Below are 18828 nucleotides of genomic sequence, written 5' to 3' on the forward strand. Positions count from 1 at the left end.
CTACGCCACAGCCACAGCAACGAGGGATCCAAGCTGTGTCTATGACCTACACCACAGCTCATGGCAACGCTGGATCCTTAACCCGCTGAGTGAGGCCAGGGATTGAATCTGCATCCTCAAGGATACTAGTCAGATTTGCTTCCACTGAGCCATGAGGGGAACACCCTCAAATTCTCGGCTTAGAAGGAAAGAGCAAGCGTCTCCCTCTGAGAGGCTTGCTAAGACTGGATATAGGATTTCATGGCCTTATCTCTGTGTATATACAAATTAATCCCAAATTTGTTTTGGTTTGAATTAGGCAAGGCTCAAGGCAAGGCTGATTTTTTTTTTTTTTCCTGATACTTTTTCTGATACTGCTTGCCAATACACTGTTGAATCCTTTCATTTCCTTTTGACCTGGGGACTGCCTTTATTTATTTATTTATTTATTTTTATTTTTTTGTCTTTTTGCCATTCCTAGGGCCGCTCCCGTGGCATGTGGAGGTTCCTAGGCTAGGGGTGGAATCCGAGCTGTAGCCGCTGGTCTACACCAGAGCCATAGCAACGCAGGATCCGAGCCGCATCTGCAACCTACACCACAGCTCACGGCAACGCCGGATCCTTAACCCACTGAACGAGGGCAGGGACCGAACCTGCAACCTCATGGTTCCTAGTCGGATTTGTAAACCACTGAGCCACGACAGGAACTCCCGGGACTGCCTTTATTAAGGCCTCGATATGCTGGCAAACATGAGGCTCACCTCAAGGCATTCATGGGCATCTGTCTACCGCTGAACCAGCCCTCCTTCATTCTAACCATGTCAACTATATGGGGCTAAGGCAGCCCTCCCCAGAGTCTTTCCAGATTTCTTCTTAGGGTCTTACCTGATTCTTCTTTCCAATGAATTTTAGAATCACCTCCTCATCTTTGTTCTTAGTCAGCCAAAGAATAAATTCTGACCAGGGGGAAAACAGGCTATATTCAAACATCCCCCAAACAGGGTCTAAGAGTAAGAGGTAAAAACCAAAAATACAAACACATCCTAGAAAGAGATATGTGAGCATCTGACTAATGCAATAATGGGGGAAATCTTTCTAGATTTGACCATAATGCCGGAAACCAGAAAGAAAAAACTGATAGGAGTTCTCGGGTGGCACAGTGGGTTAAGGATCAGGCACTGTCACTGAAGCAGTTTGGGTCACTGCTGTGGTGAGGGTTAGATCCCTGGCCTGGGAATTTCCATATGTTATGGGTGCAAGCAAAAAAAAAAAAAAAAGAGAGAGAGAGAGAAAGCAAGCCTGATAACTCTTACTACATAAAAAATACAGACTATTTGCCGAGTTCCCATTGTGGCTCAGCAGTAACAATCCTGACCGGTATCCATGAGGACACAGGTTGGATCCCAGGCCCCACTCAGTGGGTTAAGGATCTGGCGTTGCCGTGAGCTGCAGTGTAGGTCACAGACACAGCTTGGATCCAGTGCTGCTGTGGCTGTGGTGTAGGCCAGCAGCTGCAGCTCCAATTGGATCCCTAGCCTAGGAACTTCCATATGGTGAAACGTAGCCCCTAAAAAGGAAGAAGAAAAAAAAAGCCTATTTGGTATGTTAAAAAAACAAACAGAAAACCTAAAACCAAAACTGATTAAACATGGCAGATAAAAGGCAAATCTGATCATGTACTTCCCACCCCATCCCCACAAGCCCTTAAAGTCCTCAGTGACTTCCCAAGGCCCCTGGGGGAGACACCAGACCTTGGAACAGGACGCCAAAAGCACCCCCAGCCTGCCTGCTCCGCCAGCCCCATCTCCAATGCCTCCCCCGCTCGCTCTAGTCCTCCCAGCCACAAACATCTTCCTTCAGCTGCCCAATGTGTCATGCTCCCTCTCCTCTGTCCAGAAAGCTCATCCCAGGCCCACATGGTCCTCTCCCCTCTCCCCTCAGCTCCTGGACATGCCCCAGCTTGAGCAACAGAGAAAATGATGGCAGACGAAGGAAAGGTTAGGGAGTTCCCATTGTGGCTCAGCAGTAATGAACACGACTAGTATCCACGAGGACATGGGTTTGATCCCCGGGCTTGCTCAGTGGGTTAAAGGATCTGACGTTGCCATGAACTGTGGTGTAGGCTGAAGATGCAGCTCAGATCCTTTGTTGCGGTGGCTGTGGCGTGGGCTGGCAGTTGTAGCTCCAATTCAACCCCTAGCCTGGGAACTTCCAGATGCTGTGGATGCAGCCCTAAAAAGACGAAAAAAAAAAAAAAAAGAAGAAGAAGAAAGAAAGGTTACAGTGTGTCAGTGAAGGCAAAGTCAGTGTGACCGTTCAGAGAGGAGATACGAGGGAGGTGGTGAGTGACAACTCTCACCCCCTCAGGCTGTGGCCAAAAGCAGCACGGGATTCAATGCTGCTATGAAAGCAAACAGTGCTTTCACAAGCTATAATTTAACAAGATTCACTCCGAGGAAAACTGGGATACGATTCAAGAGCGATTAATGTCCCAGGACAGCACTCCTTTGACACTGGTGCCTGAGCACTAAGCTCTCGTCTCAACCACACACACACACACAGAGCTGCTCTTTCCTGCCCTGGGAAGAAGCTGAGCCCTTGTCATGGTCCTTACGGAGGCCTCAGCTCCGAGGTGGTGGCATAGGGCTCGATGAAACTGTCCTTTTCATTGTAGGTCGTGTCACTCTCGGAGTGGGATCTGCGGCGAGGCTGAGGAATGGCAACGGTCCGGCCCGTCAACGTTGTTGCCAGAATGGCCGCAGCCAGGGCGGACCTACGGGCAAAAACATCCCAGTGAGCCAAGGAGACACCACCTTCGAGCCGAAGATTAAAGCATGCATTAATCAAGGCTTACTTTCACCTCCGAAGAGTTCCGTGCATATCTGCTGACTACACGCCCATAGCCTGTGCCAGCAGATAATCTCACTTCACTCTCACAGCAACTGTATGAACAGGTATTACTGTTCTCTGTCTTTTGTAGACGTTCACTATTTTGTCTAAGATTTTTAACCCAATGGGAGACAAAAGCAGTCTGTGATACAGGCAGTGTATATTCAAGTAGTATACCTAATAAAATGAAAGCTCAGGAGTTCCTATTGTGGCTCAGTGCTAACGAGCCCAGCTAGTATCCATGAGGATGTGGGTTTGATCCCTGGCCTCGATCAGTGGGCCAGGGATCTGGCATTGCCATGAGCTGTTGTGCAGGTCGCAGATGTGGCTTGGATCTGGCATTGCTGTGGCTGTGGTATAAGCTGGTGGCTGCAGCTCCCATTCAACTTCCACATGCCTCAGGTGTGGCCCTAAAATAAATAAATTAATTAATTAATTAATTAATTTTAAAAATGAAAGCTCAGAATGTTTGGGGGGGATATAAAAAGATATAATAGAAATGAAAAGGCACTTTAAAATCCTGCAAATTATCAAAAACTATGACACAGGAAAGACAGAGTAATCAGTTTACCCTCCCGCTTGAAAGAGTAAAACAGACAACAGGCTCACAGTGAATGGTGCCTGCTTACTGCCTGAGAGAGCTTCCAGGTCACAGCGCAGGGAGGAGGAAGGGAGGTGGAGGTGGGCAGATGCCCTCAGTTGCAGAGATGGGGTGAAGAGTCCGGGAACCACGAGGCAGATAGAGTTTGCAAGACGGAGGACCAGAAAAGGGAAAGCTGAGCAGAGAGAACTCTGCAAACCAGCAGAAGGTCCCCAGGTGCTTGGCAAAGTGCTCCTCAGTGCAAGAGTGTGAGGACACTACACACAAGGGTTAGAAGAACAGTGCCACATGCTTACACGGCTGGGGGCAGTGCCCGTTCCCACCAGACAGACGGGAAAGCGCTGTGATTCATGGGACACCGGGTACAGTATTCCCAAAGCACTGGAGACTAAGTAGCCCTAGATTGAACACTGCCCCAATCCCTAACAAAACATAAAAACCAGAGCCAAAGATCAAACCAGTTCCAAGTAACTCAACTACATCCAGAACAAAATTCAAGATGACTTATAACAGGAGGGGGAGGGAGTGGGATGGACTGGGAGTCTGCGGTTAATAGATGCAAAAACTATTGCCTTTGGAGTGGATAAGCAAGGAGAGCCTGCTGTATAGCCCAGGGAACTATATCCAATCACTCGTGATGGAACGTGATGGAAGATAATGTGAGAAGAAGAATGTATATATGTCTGTGTGGCTGGGTCACTTTACTGTACAGCAGAAAACTGACAGAACACTGTAAACCAGCTATAATGGAAAAAATTAAAATCATTAAAAAAAAAAGATGGCTTGGATTTCCCGTCATGGCTCAGTGGTTAACGAATCCGACTAGGAACCATGAGGTTGTGGGTTTGATCCCTGGACTCGCTCAGTGGGTTAAGGATCCAGTGTTGCCATGAGCTACGGTGTATGTCACAGACGAGGCTCGGATCCCGAGTTGCTGTGGCTCTGGCGTAGGCCAGCAGCTGCAGCTCCGATTCTATCCCTAGCCTGGGAACCTCCATATGCCGCAGCTGCGGCCCTAGAAAATGCAAAAAAAAAAAAAAAAACAAAAAAACAAAAAAACAAAAACAAAAAAAAACACTTTGATTAAAAAAAAGATGACTTAAGGCAATACAAAAACATCTAGCAATCAACAAGGTAAAACTCACAACAATGTCTAGTATGCAAAGATACCCAGGTGTTCAAGGAGACAGAAAAACGTGACCTATTATGAAGAGAATAATCAGTCAAAATCCATTCAGAACTGAACACGTTAGAATTAGCAGAGAAGGACATTAAGACAGTTATTGTAGCTGTGTTCCATATGTTCAAAAAGCTCAGTAGAGACATGGAATATTAGAAAAAAAATCCTTGAATTTTAGGAGATGAAAATTATATGGGGTGAGATTAACAGTAGATTACATATTGCAGAAGAAAAGATTACTGAAGGCAAAATGATAAAAAAATGAAATACAGAGAGAGAAAAAACAACTTTAAAAAATAGCATAGTGGAGTTCCCTTTGTGGCTCAGCAGTTGACGAACCCGACTAGGATCCATGAGGATGTAAGTTTGATCCCTAGCCCCACTCAGTGGGTTAATGATCCGGCACTGTCATGAGCTGTGGTAAAGGTCGAAGAAGCGGCTCGGATCCGGGGTTGCTGTGGCTGTGGTGTAGGCTGGTGGCTATAGCTCTGATTTGATCCCTAGCCTGGGAACCTCCACATGTTGCGAGTGTGGTCCTAAAAAGCAAAAAAAAAAAAAAGGGGGGGGGGCTGGCCAAACCATCCCTTCAACCCACCTGGCAGAATGGCTCCCACAACAAAGTGTGGCAAGAAGAAGGGGCCGTTCTGCCAGCAAGGAGGTGATGACCAGAGCTCCCCCCACACCCCATTCATAAGTGCATCAGTGGGGGGATATCAGGAAAGGCGCCCCTCGCACTTTCCCCCAAGGAAAAAAGAAAGAAAAGAAGAGAAAAGAAAAGGAAAGAAGGAAGGAAAGAAGGAAAGAAGGAAGGAAGGAAAGAAGGAAAAAAGAAAGAAAGAAAGAAAAGAAAGAAAGAAAGAAGGAAGGAAGGAAGGAAGATAGCTGTCCCTTGGACATTTGAAGAGATCCAGAAATTTGCCAGGAAGTTGATAGGAACTACAGATGTGCAGGTGGACTCCAGGCTCAACAAAGCTGTCTGGGCCAAAGGAATAAGGAACGTCCTTTCTCAGTCTGGCTGTCCAGAAAGCGTAATGAAGATGGAGAGTCACCCAACAAGCTCCATAGACATTTTTACCTGTGCACCTGTCACCACCTTCCAAAACCTACGGACAGTCAGTGTGAATGAGAACTAACGGCTAATTGTCAAACAACACATGCTCACAACTGAACACACCAAGTGTCGGTGAGGATGTGAAGGAACGGGAACTCGGACGCTGCTGACAGGAATGTACACGGACCGACAGCTTTGGCGCTTTCTTAATAGGTTAACTACAGCCCTAGTATACGGCCCGCCTATCCCACTCCCAGATATTTGTCAAGAGAAATGAAAGCACAGGTCCAAAGCTTTGTGCACACATGTTCTTAGCAGCTTTATTTCTAGAAGCCAAAAGGCTAGAAACTGCTCACGTGTCCAGCAACAGGTGAACAGACAGAGAGTGGCATGTTCACATAATGGAATTACGCTACTCGGGAATTAAAAGAATGAATTACTGATTTTCATGACCACATGGATGATCTCAAATATAACTTTTCTGAGTAAAAGAAGTCAGCATAATAACTATTTTTTTTTTGTCTTTTTAGGGCTTTACCCATGGCATATGAAGGTTCCCAGGCTAGGTGTTGAATTGGAGCTGTAGCTGCCGACCTGCACTACAGCCATAGCAACACCAGATCCTAGCTCTGTCTGTGACCTACACCACAGCTCACCGCAACGCCAGATCCTTAACCCACTGAGCAAGGTCAGGGATCGAACCCGTGTCCTCATGGATGCTAGTCGGGTTCGTTAACTGCTGAACCATGATGGGAACTCCTAGAAGCCAGCATAATTATTTTGTGTAAATCTATTTACATAAAATTCTGGAAAATATAGACTGATCTATAGTGGTAGAAAGCAGACCAATGGTTCCTGGGGTGGAGTGAGGGTGGGCTGGGCTGAGGTACGGGAAGAAGGGGAGAGAGAGGGAGGGAGGGAGGAATTACAAAGGAGCAGGAGGAAACTTGACGGGATGATAGATGTATCTGTTACAGTGATTGTGGTTCTGATTTCACTGGTCTAAACATGTCGAAACATCAAATTATTAATTTTAAGTATGTACAGCTTATTGTACGTGCATTATACCTCAATAAAACTGCTTTAAAAAAGATAAAAGACTATTTAAAGCAAAAATAAGAACAACATATTGTGGGGTTTATAACAGAATTAAAATGTGTAACAGTTGCAGAGGATGGGAAGGAGGAAACAGAAGTGATTGCTGGGAGTTCCCGTCATGGTGCAGCAGAAACGAATCTGACTAGGAACCATGAGGTTGCGGGTTTGATCCCTGTCCTCCCCTAGTGGGTTAAGGATCCGGCATTGTTGTGAGCTGTGGTATAGGTCACAGACACGGCTTGGATCTGGTGTTGCTGGGGCTCTGGTGTAGGCCTGCAGCTGTAGCTCCGATTAGACCCCTAGCCTGGGAACTTCCATATGCCATGGGTATGCCCTAAAAAGACAAAAAAAAAAAAAAAAAAAGAAAAGAAAAGAAAAGAAGTGATTGCTGGAAGATTCTTATACTATTACACTAGACGTGAAGTGGAACAATGTCACAGGTTAATCTGAATGTTATTTTTTAGAATAAAATAAACTGAAATAGGCTAAATTTGCCAAAACCATGTTGGTTATTCATATACATACATACATGTATAAATATAAATTTATATATATATATATATACATACACACATATATAAATATATATATACATACATACACACATAAATATATATTTATATATATACATATATATTAATATATATATACATACATACACACATATATAAATATATATTTATATATATATACATATATATTTTGGCTTTTTAGGGCCACACCCACAGCACATGGAAGTTCCCAGTCTAGGGGTCAAATTGGAGCTGCAGCTGCCGCCTAAGCCACAACCATAGCAACACCAGATCTGAGCCACCTCTGCAACCTACACCCCAGCTCGTGGCAATGTTAGAACCTTAACACACTGAGCAGGGCCAGGAATCGAACCTGTGGCCTCATGGATACTAGTTAGGTTCGTTACCACTAAGCCACAACAGAAACTCCCAGGAATATATATATATTTTTCTTTTTTGGTTGCCCCACAGCATATGGAGTTCCCTGGGTCAGGGATCAGATCTGAGCCACAGTTTCAACCTTTAACCCGCTACTACAGCTGCAGCAATGCCAGATCCTTTAACCCACCACCTTGCTTGGCCAAGGATCAAACCTGCATCCCGGTGCTGCAGAGAAGCCACTGATCCTGCTGTGCCACAGCCAGAACCCCCAGGAACATAGTTTTGTAAAACACAGGAGATTACAGAGTTTTTCTAATGAGTCAACAGCACACATGCCATGAAATGAGATGATCTCTCCCCCCCCCCCTTTTTTTTTTTTGCGCCATACTTGCCTCATATGGAGGTTCCCAGGCTAGGGGTCTAATTGGAGCTACAGCTTCTGGCCACAGCCACCCAGGATCCAAGCCGAATCTCCAACAGCAACGGCGTATCCTTAACCCATTGAGCAAGACCAGGAATCGAAGCTGCATCCTCATGGATGCTAGTCAGATTCGTTTCCATGGAGCCACAATGGAAACTCCCAGGTGCCCTCTTATTTTTCTGCTTTATAAGCCAACCCTCTCACTACTGCTGGTACATAAACATTTTAGTTCTAATGACACAACCTAAGCATTGTTCACACAAACACTGAAGAGCTGGACAGACCCACAAGGGCATCACGGCAATGCCACCACCCATGAGACTCCAGGGCAATGACTAGCACTTGAGCTCAACACAAAGAGGCTAAAGGCCCTCCCTCTCTCACGGGATCGTTGAGAGGATGAAATGAAACAATGCTTCTTAACACCAACCAGAGTCCCTGGCACAGAGTAAACACTAATAAATGGCTGTTCGTATTATGAAGATTATACTGAAGGGAAAAACAAACATTAAAAGTATTTCAAAGTGTTGGTTATCAGGAGGCATACAGTATTCCAGTCTCAAAGAAGGTACTCCCATTTTTTTTTTTTTTTTTTCCTTTTTAGAGCTGCACTCACTGCATATGGAAGTTCCAAGGTTAGGGATCAAATCAGAGCTGCAGCCCAGTGGAAGCATCGCAGGATCCAAGGCTCATCTGCGACCTACACTGCAGCTTGTGGCAATGCTGAATCCTTAACCCACTGAGTAGGCAGGGATTGAACCCGAATCCTCATGGATACTAGTTGGGTTCTTAACCCGCTGAGCCACAACAGGAACTCTCGGTACGACCCTTAAATGAAATTATTTCTCATTGTTAATGGTTAAGCCATATGTCCATGTTTTTTATGGATTAAAAAAATAGTCTCAAATTCTCCTGTGCCTAAAATCTTGGGGAGGGCGGTATGAGCAGGGGGCTTAGGTATAAAAGAAAGTCAGTGCTCTGGTACATCAGGAACACTGGAAGATGGGGAACCCAAGCCCTAGCAAGTGCTTTTCCTTCCTTCCTGCAAAGCACTTCTTCTGAAAGGCAGACGTGTTTAAAAAGAAAATATGGGAGTTCCCTTCGTGGCGCAGCAGAAATGAATCCGAGTAGAATCCATGAGGATTCAGGTTCTATCCCTGGCCTCGCTCAGTGGGTGAAAGGATCTGGTGTTGCCGTCAGCTGTGTAGGTTGCAGACGTGGCGCGGATCCTGCATTGCCGTGGCTGTGGTGTAGGCTTGCAGCTGCAGCTCTGATTTGACCCCTAGCTTGGGAACTTCCATATGCCAAGGGGGCAGCCCTAAAAAGCAAAATAAATAAATAAATAAATAAAATTATGTGCACAATTCAAATTCCCTTTAATGGAGTTCCCACGGCAGCACAATCAGCAGCGTCTCTGCGGCACCAGGATGCAGGTTCGATCTATGGCCTGGTACAGCGGGTTAAAGGATATGGCGTTGCTGCAGCCGTGGGCTAGCTCACAACTGTGGCACAGATCTGATGCCTGGCCCAGGAAGCTCCATATGCCACAAGGCAGCCAGGATTAAAAAAAAGGCCAGGGGGAGGGGTTTAACATTTTGAAAAATTGCATTCAATTATGAAATGTGAGAACTCCAAAGACTAAAAGGAACAAACCATTATTGCACAGAGAAACCATATTAAGTGCTTCATTATGGAGCCATGATCCCTACTTCAAAGGACATGAGTCCAATCACCCTACTTGTGATCTTTCTCACCCGTCTGAACAGTTCGAGCACCCAGCACTTGGTGGCTGAACACAGAAGTGACCTCGGTACTGCTCACCGGGGACTCACCTTGGTCTCTCTGGGGAGGGATTGGGGCTGCGTGGAGGAGGTGTGCGGGGCACAGCTGCCTTTGGCGCGATGCTGGCTGCAGGGAGAAGGCCAGGGATGATGTGTTCCTGCACAAAGGAAACCCAGCAGCGGTCAGTGGTACAGAGGGTCATCTCTGGGTCCTGCCACCAGCCCTTCCTGGGCCTGGGAGGGGAACAGCTGCGCTGGCCACCCAGGGACCTAGCCTCCCGCCCCACCCAGGAGGGCCACTCCTCCCCCTGCCATCCTCAATCCCCATCTGGCCTGGCAAGAGGGCCCACCCGGGTACTGTCACAGAGCTGCCCATAGAGGTGAGGTCCCCTCGTCCTCCCTTCCCTGACCATCCCCCCGAGTCACTCTTTAGCACCCAGACTTGTCTCACAGCACTGCCCGGAGGACCCTACTCACTCACTTGCCACCCTCCCCCACCCGCTCCCCGCAGAATGGAAGCTTCCTGAGAGCAGGCAACCTTCTTGTCTTTGTCAACCCTGGAACTGTGGCACGAGCCCACTGCCCAACACTCGGCAGGGGCTGAGTAAGGATTTTAGGTAGTTTATCTCAAAGACGCAGAGTAACAAAAACTAGTTCCCACTCAGTGAAAGTCAGAGGACCCTGCTTTAGGCAACTGGGAGGCCCTCAGAAGTTCCTGAGTCTGGCCCAATCTTCATTTTCTGTGTACTGGCATTCCTCTGTACCTCCTAGAGGCAAAATGCCATGACAGCAATGAAGAAACCTTGTCCTCACCTCGAGGAGGATGGGGGACAGAGGGAAAACTCCCAGATATGTATACTACAACACAGAATTACGGAATGTGCCAAGGGAGAGGTAAAGACAGGAGTTCCTGTTGTGGCTCGGCAGTTAACGAACCCGACTAGTATCCACGAGGACGTGGGTTTGATCCCTGGCCTTGCTTAGTAGGTTAAGGAGCCAGTGTGGCCACAAGCTGTGGTGTAGGTCGCAGATGTGGCTCAGATCCAGGGTGGCCATGGCCATGGCTGTGATGTAGGCCGGCAGCTGGAGCTCCCATTTGACCCCTAGCCTGGGAAATTCCGTATGCTGAGGGTGCAGCCCTAAAAAGAAAAAAAAAAAAGACAAAATGCTGAGGGACCCCAGGGAGGGGAGGGCTCCTGCAGGACTGGGGGCCAGCAAGGGGACCGCCAATGTGCTATTGGAGAAAATGTCAGAGCATTCAGACTGGGTCCTCGAAGACATCACATTTAGGAAATGTGATGGAAAGGCATTCAGGAGGAGGGAACAACATGAACCAAGGAATGAGGCAAGACATTCACGGCAGTGTTCTCGAAGTACAGAGACATCTGAGATGTGAAGGCTGGAAGAGTGGGCTGGGAGTCAGAGTAGGGACTGTTTCCATTTAAGAGCTGATACCAGACTGAGATGTTCTTATGAGTGAGGGAGAAGCACCCACTACAACTGACCCTGGCAAAGGCTCACGAGGCAGGGGGAGGACATGGTACGGGGGAGAAAAAAGGGGGGCAAAACCAAGGGGAAGAGCCAGGGGTCTGGGCAGCGGTCAGGAGTGAGGGATGAGGGAGTTCCTGGTCGTGGCTCAGTGGTTAATGAATCCGACTAGGAACCATGAGGTTGCGGGTTCGATCCCTGCCCTTGCTCAGTGGGTTAAGGATCTGGTGTTGCCGTGAGCTGTGGTGTAGGTTGCAGATGCGGCTCGGATCCCATGTTGCTGTGGCATAGGCTGGCAGCTACAGCTCCGACTTGGACCCCTAGCCTGGGAACCTCCATATGCCACGGGAGTGGCCCAAGAAAATAGCAAAAAGACAGTAAAGAAAAAAAAAAAGGGGGGGGGGGAGTGAGGGATGAGTGGACCTGCCCGATGGCTCCTGCAGCCCTCAGCCTAGTTCCATGTGTATGGCCAACCCCAGGAGCACGTGTTCCAGAGGAGCTGCTGCTGCATTCCACCCTTCAACAGGACACACACCTGTCCTCTGCCTCCCAGTGTCCCTCACTGCCTGGCAGATGCTCCACAAGAAAGGTCTTCCTTCGCCTTTGAATCCCCAGAGGCTGGCAGCCAGTAGGTCCTCCAAAAAGGCCTTGTGAATTTATTTAATTTTTGTGATGGATGGAGTGAATCTCCTATCGTGTGCTGAACACTCCTCCCCTGTGCTGGATAACCACTGCCTAAGTGTGGTTCTCCTGCCTCAGTCTCTAAAACACAAAATGTGCCTATCTCGACCCAGCATGAAAACTAACTCTCCGGGGTAGCCCCACTCTTGTGCTGACAGAGAAATGTGCTCTCATGCCACAGAAGGCTGCTAAGGCTGCTATTGGTTGGTTCCTAGAAATGGCCCCAGATTCATTTCTGGCTGGCCCTACAGTATCGCCCTACTGTAACATTCGGAACTGCCTTCCCTGGAGTTCCCACTGTGGCTCAGTGGGTTAAGAACCCGACACTGTCTCCATGACGATGCCAATTTGATCCCTGGCCTCAATCAGTGGGTCAAGCACCTGGCGTTCCCTTGTTGCCATGAGCTGCAGTGTGGTTCACAGCTGAAGCTCGGATCTACTGTGGCTGTGGGTAGGCCACAGCTGCAGCTCCGATTCAACCCCTAGTCTGAGAACTTCCATATGCCACAGGTGTGGTCGTAAATAGAAAAGAAAAAAAAAGAAAAAGAAAAATTGCCTTCCCACACAGCAAAAGATTCATTCTTTGTCAGGCTTTTGTCTAAGCTGTTTTCTCCACCGGTGATTCTCTTTCCTTACTCCTCCCAAGACCCAGATCAACTCTGGAGGCTGACTTTGCTGCCCCTTCCCCAATACATGCTTCTACAGCACTTCTTGCCTTACCATCTTCTGCTGAATTACTTAAGGGCTGGTCTACCCTTTAGCCAGTGTGGCCAGAAGCTATTAATTCATTGTGGGTATCTGGCACACACACAGGAGGAATTCAGTAATGCAATTAAGACCTCAGTAAACATGCAGAGTTAGCAAAACTGCAATGGAAAAATATGCTTTAACTACATCTTCATTGCTTCTCAACAATCGCTAAATCTAAAATGACTTTACCAAGTCAGAGGGCTGGGAACAGGAAGCCAAGGCAGACGTGTTTCCTGATCTCAATGCGAAAAGGAGTTCAGGAGTATCCCTATCAAAATGATGGGGTATTGAAAGTATTAAGTTTATGGAGAACTGAATATAAGTAGATTTTGGGTTTGACCAGGCAAGTATGGAAAAGGGAGACAGGAGCAAGGGCATGGGGGTGGGAGGAGGGTAGTGGTTATAATGATGGACTTCGGAATTAGAAATCAGGGCTGGAGGGAGTTCCCCTTGTGGCTCAGAGGTAAGGAACCTGACTAGTATCCACGACACCTCGAGTTTGATCCCTGGCCCCGCTCGGTGGGTTAAGGATCCAGCGTTGGGGTGAGCTGTGGTGTGGGCCAGCAGCTGCAGCTCTGATTCGACCCCTAGCCTGGGAACTTCCATATGCTGCAGGTGTGGCCCTAAAAAGTGAAAAAAGAAAGAACAAAGGAAGTAAAGAAAGAAAGGGAAATAAATTAAGGCTGGAAAGAAAGAACCAAAGAAAGAAAAAATAAATTAGGGCTGGAAAAGAGTAATGAGGACAGTGGTAGAACCAACAGACTAGGGGGAGGGGAGGATGTCAAAGAATTATAGGTGTCAGGATCCTATAGGAATTGAGTAGCTTACTAGGAGGAGGAGGGGTAAGAGAATGAGCCTGGGATTTGGAGCCTGCAGTGACAGAGTGGCCATGGGAAGGTCTGGAGGGAAGCTTTCCAGACAGAAGGAAGAGCAAAGACCTGAAGGAACAGAAAGGTTGGAATAGCTGGAAAGCCTGTGCATTGCATAAAAGAATCCCAGGTTCCCAACCTGGTGCAGTAGGTTAAGAATCCCTCTGCAACAACTGGAGTGGCTGCGGCGGGGGATGTTCGATCCTATGCCCAGCGCAATGATCCGGAGTTGCCACAGCTGTGGTGTAGGGCGCAGCTGCGGCTCAGATTCAATCCCAGGCCCAGGAACTTCCATAGGCCACGGGTGTGGCCACTAAACTAATAATAAGAAAATAATCCCTTAGGGTTGCTTTGTGGAGAACAGACTCTCCACGAAGGGCAGGAAAGGAGATCGAAAAATAGCGAGGAGCTGCTACAGCAGCTCAGATAGATGCTGGGTTGGGGTCAGGGACAGCTTCCGGATGAATCTGGTGGGTAAATCTATGGAACTTGCTGATGGGGTGTACGTGGTGGGTGGCGGAGGAAGGAATCAAGAATGACTTTCCACTGAGGGAGATTCCGCAGTGGAGCGCGTTTGTGCCTTCAGAAGTGAACTCCTGGAAACCGGAGCGAATGTTACAGGGGAGACAGAGCACCTCTATCCGACTGAGGCCGACACTGGGATAAAAGAGTCGTGTTCGAACTCGAAAAGTCAGGACTTCTCGAAAGGAAAACCTCTTTCTCTTGTGCCACTACCCTGCCTCCATCCCAAACCCCAACCCCGACCCACTTAACTCCCGGCCGGAAGGGCCAAAGCACAGGCCGGGCGTGGATCTACTTACAAACTGCCTCTTTCGGCCTCTCCGGAACTCCAGGGGCATCCTTGCTGTGTGGCGGGGCGGCCAGACCGGGACTGGACTGCCAAGCAAACCGCAGGGCCGAGGACCTGCTCCCTAAAGCCTATTAGCTTGCAGCTGGCCTCGCCCCAGACGCCTTTTCTACGCAATACACTTCAAAACAACCAGGTCGGCCATTGGCTCAGCTTTTTCCCCGACTAATCAGAGTGAAGGTTACTGCACATCCGTCGCTCTTGGCAACCAGCGGGTTCCCAGTCAAATCCTCTCCAAGGGCGGAAATTGTGAGCGCTGTCCATTCTCTTATTGGCCAGACCAGATGTCTATCTCTGAGGCCATAACCTATCCAGCGCTAGGGGAGGCGGAGGGCGGGCAGGATGAAGGTCTAGGAGTGAGCAGGAGAGAACCTGGAAGTGGCGCGCCGACTGCGGGTACTGTCAAAGGAGACCCTGAGCTGGGGTCAAGGTGGGGCTCCTGGCGGCTCGGCCCCCGCCCTAGACTGGACTGAGGAGCCACGTCAAGGACCGAGCTGAGGTGTTAAGGGCCAGACAGGTGACGGAAATGAGGGATGTGACTACCAGGACGGGAATCTCCTCGTTCTTGGACTTTGGCCAATACGCCAGTCTTTTAAAGAACACTCTGCAGACGGGCTCCTGCCAAAGAGGCCCGGGCTTGGAGTGGAATGTGGGGTCATAAGCTGGAGAGCCTGCTCAAGTGCTGTTTTGCATTCCCTTCATTAGATCGAGGCCGCCGATGGAAGGGAACGCCCCGGATGGCACCGGCCCCGTGCACGTCCCATTTGGGCACATTGTGGCCAATGAGAAATGGCGTGGGTCGCAGCTGGCACAGGGAATGCAAGGTCGGTGGGCTCCGTCTATGCAATTGCTCTTTTGCCTCACCCCACTTTTTAAAAACGTTCCACCCTCTTTTCATTCAAAGCTCATGGAACTTTTTTTCTTGTCTGTATTTTCAGGGAAAATTAAACTCATCTTTGAGGATGGCCTGACACCGGTAGATTTTTACTTACCTAGCAGATCCTGCATTCTTTATATCACCGAAGCTGATTTAGTGGCAGGAAATGGCTACAGAAAGAGACTTGTCCGAGTTAGAAATGTAAGTAAGGAGTTAAGGAAACAAACTGAAAATTGACTTCTATCCTCCTCCTGCTATCCCTTGGAATAATTTATATAAAACCATTGACCATTCCAAGCACTCTTGGATAGTGTCTTAATCTTTTATTTTTATTTTTTTGGCTTTTGGTCTTTTCAGGGTTGCACCCACGGCATATGGAGGTTCCCAGGCTGGGGGTCTAGTCGGAACCACAGCAACTCCAGATCCTTAACCCACTGATCGAGGCTAGGGATTGAACGCAAAACCTCATGGTTCCTAGTTGGATTCGTTTCCGCTGCACCACTGGCGGGAACTCCATGTTTTAATCTTGAGTAGAGTTTTGTTACAATAGAGTTGCCTGTCTTTTTTCTTTCTTTCTTTGAAGTCCACTAAACTTCAAGCAATCATAGTAGTTGAAAAAACGCAGATGAGTGAACAGTACTTTCCAGCTGCACAGAAATTTACTGTCCTGGATCTTGGGATGGTGTTGCTTCCAGTGGCCAACCAGATAGAAGCGGCCTGCCTCATTACCCAGTTAGTAAGTACTGATTCCCGTTCCTTCACAGTAGCCCTATTTTATGACTCGATTGACTTTCCTAGATCTTTCCCTGGCAGCTGCCCTTCCTATAGGTGCAATCCATCAAATCAATCTATATCAGTCTCTGGATTGGTTTCTAAAACTTTTCTCAGGAATTTAAGTTCAGAAGCTGCCTGTGCAGCTAGCCGAGCTTGCTGCCCATTCTAGGCAAGTGTATAATAAAGTGAACAAGTTGGTGACCTGATTTATAGCCTGCCAGTCCATCTAGCACTAATCTGCAGTTAGACTGGTGACATTCTCAGCTGGCAGCTACTTAGCCTCATCCCCGCCTGTCTCATGCTTACTAGTGAGAGCTTACTAGTAGGAGGAGGGGTAAGAAAAAAAATAGGGAGGAGCTGCTACAGCAGCTCAGGTAGATGCTGGGTTGGGGGCAGGAACAGCTGCTGGATGAATCTGGTGGGTAAATCTATGGAACTTGCTGGTGGGGTGTACGTGGTGGGTGGCAGAGGGAGGAATCAAGAATGACTTGCCACTGGGGGAGACTCCTGAAGCACAAGCACTTCTTTTTTCTCTTTTTAAGGCTGTACCTGTGGCATATGGAAGTTCCTAGACTGGGGATCAAATTGTAGCTGCAGCTGCCGGCCTACACCACAGCCACAGCCACAGCCACAGCAACACCGGATCCGAGCCGCATCTGAAATCTACATCATAATTCAAAGCAATGCTGGATCCATAACTCACTGAGCAAAGCCAGGGATCGAACCTGCTTCCTAATGGATACTGGTCGGATTCTTAACCCACTGAGCCACAATGGGAACTCCAGCACTAGCACTTCTGTCTGCAAGTTTTTTGTGTTGTGTTTTTTTCAAATCTGGTGGTTCTCCATTGTCCTCACTAATTGTTTAACATAATTGTACGTTAGAATTTTCTGTTGTCTTTTTAGGGTTGCACCCTCTGCATATGGAAGTTCTCAGGCTAGGGGTCAAATCCAAGCTGCAGCTGCCAGCCTACACCACAGCCACAGCAATGCCGGACCTTTTAACCCTGAGCGAGGCCAGGGATCAAACTGGCATTCTCATGTATACTAGTGAGGTTTATTGACTACCCCTGAGCCACAACAGGAATTCCATGGGGAACTTTTAAAAACAGTGATCCACAAGCCTTACCTCAGACCAGTTAAAAATCAGAATGTAGGGGGAGGGGAGTTCCTGAGTGGCTCTGTAGTAATGAACCCGACTAGCATCCATGAAGACACAGGTTCAATCCCTGGCCTCACTCAGCAGGTTAAGGATCCGGTGTTGCCATGAGCTGTGGTATAGGTCACAGATGTGGCTCGGATACAGCGTTGCTGAGGCTCTGGCGTAGGCTGGCGGCTACAGCTCCGATTCAGCCCCTAACCTGTGAGTGCAGCCCTAAAGAGACCAAAAAAAGAATTTTTATTGACATCTGAAAAATTGTATTTATCGTATGGGGAAACACTTGTCGTGGTGAGTCAAGCTGAACCAACCAGCAAAAATGTCCACAAAACAGACTTTTAAGGAAACTACCAGTCCTCTAGAGGGCACTCACTGCTTTTCCTTTCATCTGGGCTTAGGTTCAAGAACAAACCAAAGAGCCCAGCAAGAACCCTGTTCTCAGGAGGAAGCGGGCTCTGATCTCTGAGCCAGCCCTCCTTCGAACTGTGCAGCGGATCCCAGGAGTTGGAAAAGTGAAGGCTCCCCTCCTGCTCCAGAGGTTTCCAAGTATCCAGCAGCTCAGCAATGCTTCCGTCCAGGAACTGGAGCCAGTGGTTGGACAGGCAGTGGCACGGCACGTCCATGCCTTCTTCACCCAGCCCAGGTGACGACTCCTCTCAAAGCACCTCCTTTACACCATGGACCAGACGGCAGGATCTGGCTTTTGCTTTAAGAACAAAAAAAAAAAAAAAGATTTCCTCCCACAGCAACGAGGGAAAGATGAGGTACAGCCTGTGTGGAACCTGCCTGTTGTGTTGTCCTGCCCTGCTTTCTCAACTCAGACATTTCAGTTCGTGGGCCCCGAAGGGCCCTAGGGCCCTGCCCTCACCTGCCAGCATGCAGAGCGCTGGTGGGCATCTTCCTAAGGGCTTAAATATGGACCCTCAAATTCTGCAAAAAGCCAGCCTGGGCAGATTTTAATGTGTGATCTTGACCTGTAGGGATCATGGAAGGTGATGGTGTCTAAAGGAAACAAACCTACAATGAAGCACTGTGTACCCTAAGCCCCTTGTTCCTGCTGGCGGAGCCACCATTCTTCAGGTCCATCCTGAATGCACCTGTGCTTTGTGGGTGGCTGCCAGTGTAAATAAACAATTGTACTGCCTTTTTTCTTCCTTTTCGTCACTCCCTCCCAGTTCCTGGGAGCTTGCAGTTTGTTGATCATCATTGAACACGTCTTCTGAACCCAGAAAGCCTGGAGTTCCCATTTTAAGATAAAAAGCCAACGTGCATGAGGGTGGGAAAGCAAGCGTTTGTAAGTGTGTTGCCCAACACTGGGAAGACACAGGGAAATGGCCGGGGCAGCTGCAGCCAGAGGAGAGCCTGTGGCTCAGCATCAAAAGATACATTCAAAAAAGAAATACAATGAGGAGTTCCCGTCATGGCTTAGTGGTTAACGGATCTGACTAGGAACCATGAGGTTGTGGGTTC

General features: G+C 48.2%; 2 protein-coding genes across 7 annotated transcripts in view; one reads left to right on the forward strand and one right to left on the reverse strand.

Moving 5' to 3' along the window:
- Positions 1 to 14648, reverse strand: part of CEP89 (centrosomal protein 89) — an 81013-nt gene extending 66365 nt beyond the window's left edge. For all 4 annotated transcript variants that reach the window (XR_007136358.1, XM_047790807.1, XM_047790808.1 and 1 more), the window contains exons 1-3: positions 14503 to 14648; positions 9945 to 10051; positions 2594 to 2752 (exon numbers count right to left, since the gene is read on the reverse strand). Coding sequence is in view for 3 of the 4 variants with exons in the window: in XM_047790807.1 (XP_047646763.1) it covers positions 2594 to 2752; positions 9945 to 10051; positions 14503 to 14541 (305 nt within the window). In the remaining variant the exon portion in view is untranslated. The remainder of the gene's footprint in view (positions 1 to 2593; positions 2753 to 9944; positions 10052 to 14502) is intronic.
- Positions 14649 to 14887: 239 nt separating this feature from the next.
- On the forward strand, positions 14888 to 18502 carry FAAP24 (FA core complex associated protein 24). Of its 3 annotated transcripts, none has more exons than XM_047790671.1 (5): positions 14888 to 15066; positions 15255 to 15373; positions 15488 to 15627; positions 16010 to 16162; positions 17757 to 18502. In XM_047790671.1, exons 2-5 carry the CDS (start codon positions 15268 to 15270, stop codon positions 18003 to 18005), a joined length of 648 nt encoding a protein of 215 aa, XP_047646627.1. In that variant the 5' UTR covers positions 14888 to 15066; positions 15255 to 15267; the 3' UTR covers positions 18006 to 18502. The 3 variants fall into 3 exon arrangements, with proteins under 3 accessions (XP_047646627.1, XP_047646628.1, XP_047646629.1); XM_047790672.1 differs by having other exon boundaries at positions 14888 to 15048; XM_047790673.1 differs by having other exon boundaries at positions 14896 to 14945.
- The last annotated feature ends 326 nt before the right edge of the window (positions 18503 to 18828 follow it).

Source organism: Phacochoerus africanus, chromosome 8 (genome assembly GCF_016906955.1).
Source record: "Phacochoerus africanus isolate WHEZ1 chromosome 8, ROS_Pafr_v1, whole genome shotgun sequence".
In the NCBI taxonomy this organism is placed as follows: domain Eukaryota; kingdom Metazoa; phylum Chordata; class Mammalia; order Artiodactyla; family Suidae; genus Phacochoerus; species Phacochoerus africanus.

Bases quoted from the DNA above. Each gene is read 5' to 3' on its own strand.
- FAAP24 (XM_047790671.1), top strand. From the start codon at position 15,268: ATGGAAGGGAACGCCCCGGATGGCACCGGCCCCGTGCACGTCCCATTT. The intron at 15,374-15,487 runs GTCGGTGGGCTC...CTGTATTTTCAG, and splicing joins GCTGGCACAGGGAATGCAAG to GGAAAATTAAACTCATCTTT. The intron at 16,163-17,756 runs GTAAGTACTGAT...ATCTGGGCTTAG, and splicing joins CCTGCCTCATTACCCAGTTA to GTTCAAGAACAAACCAAAGA.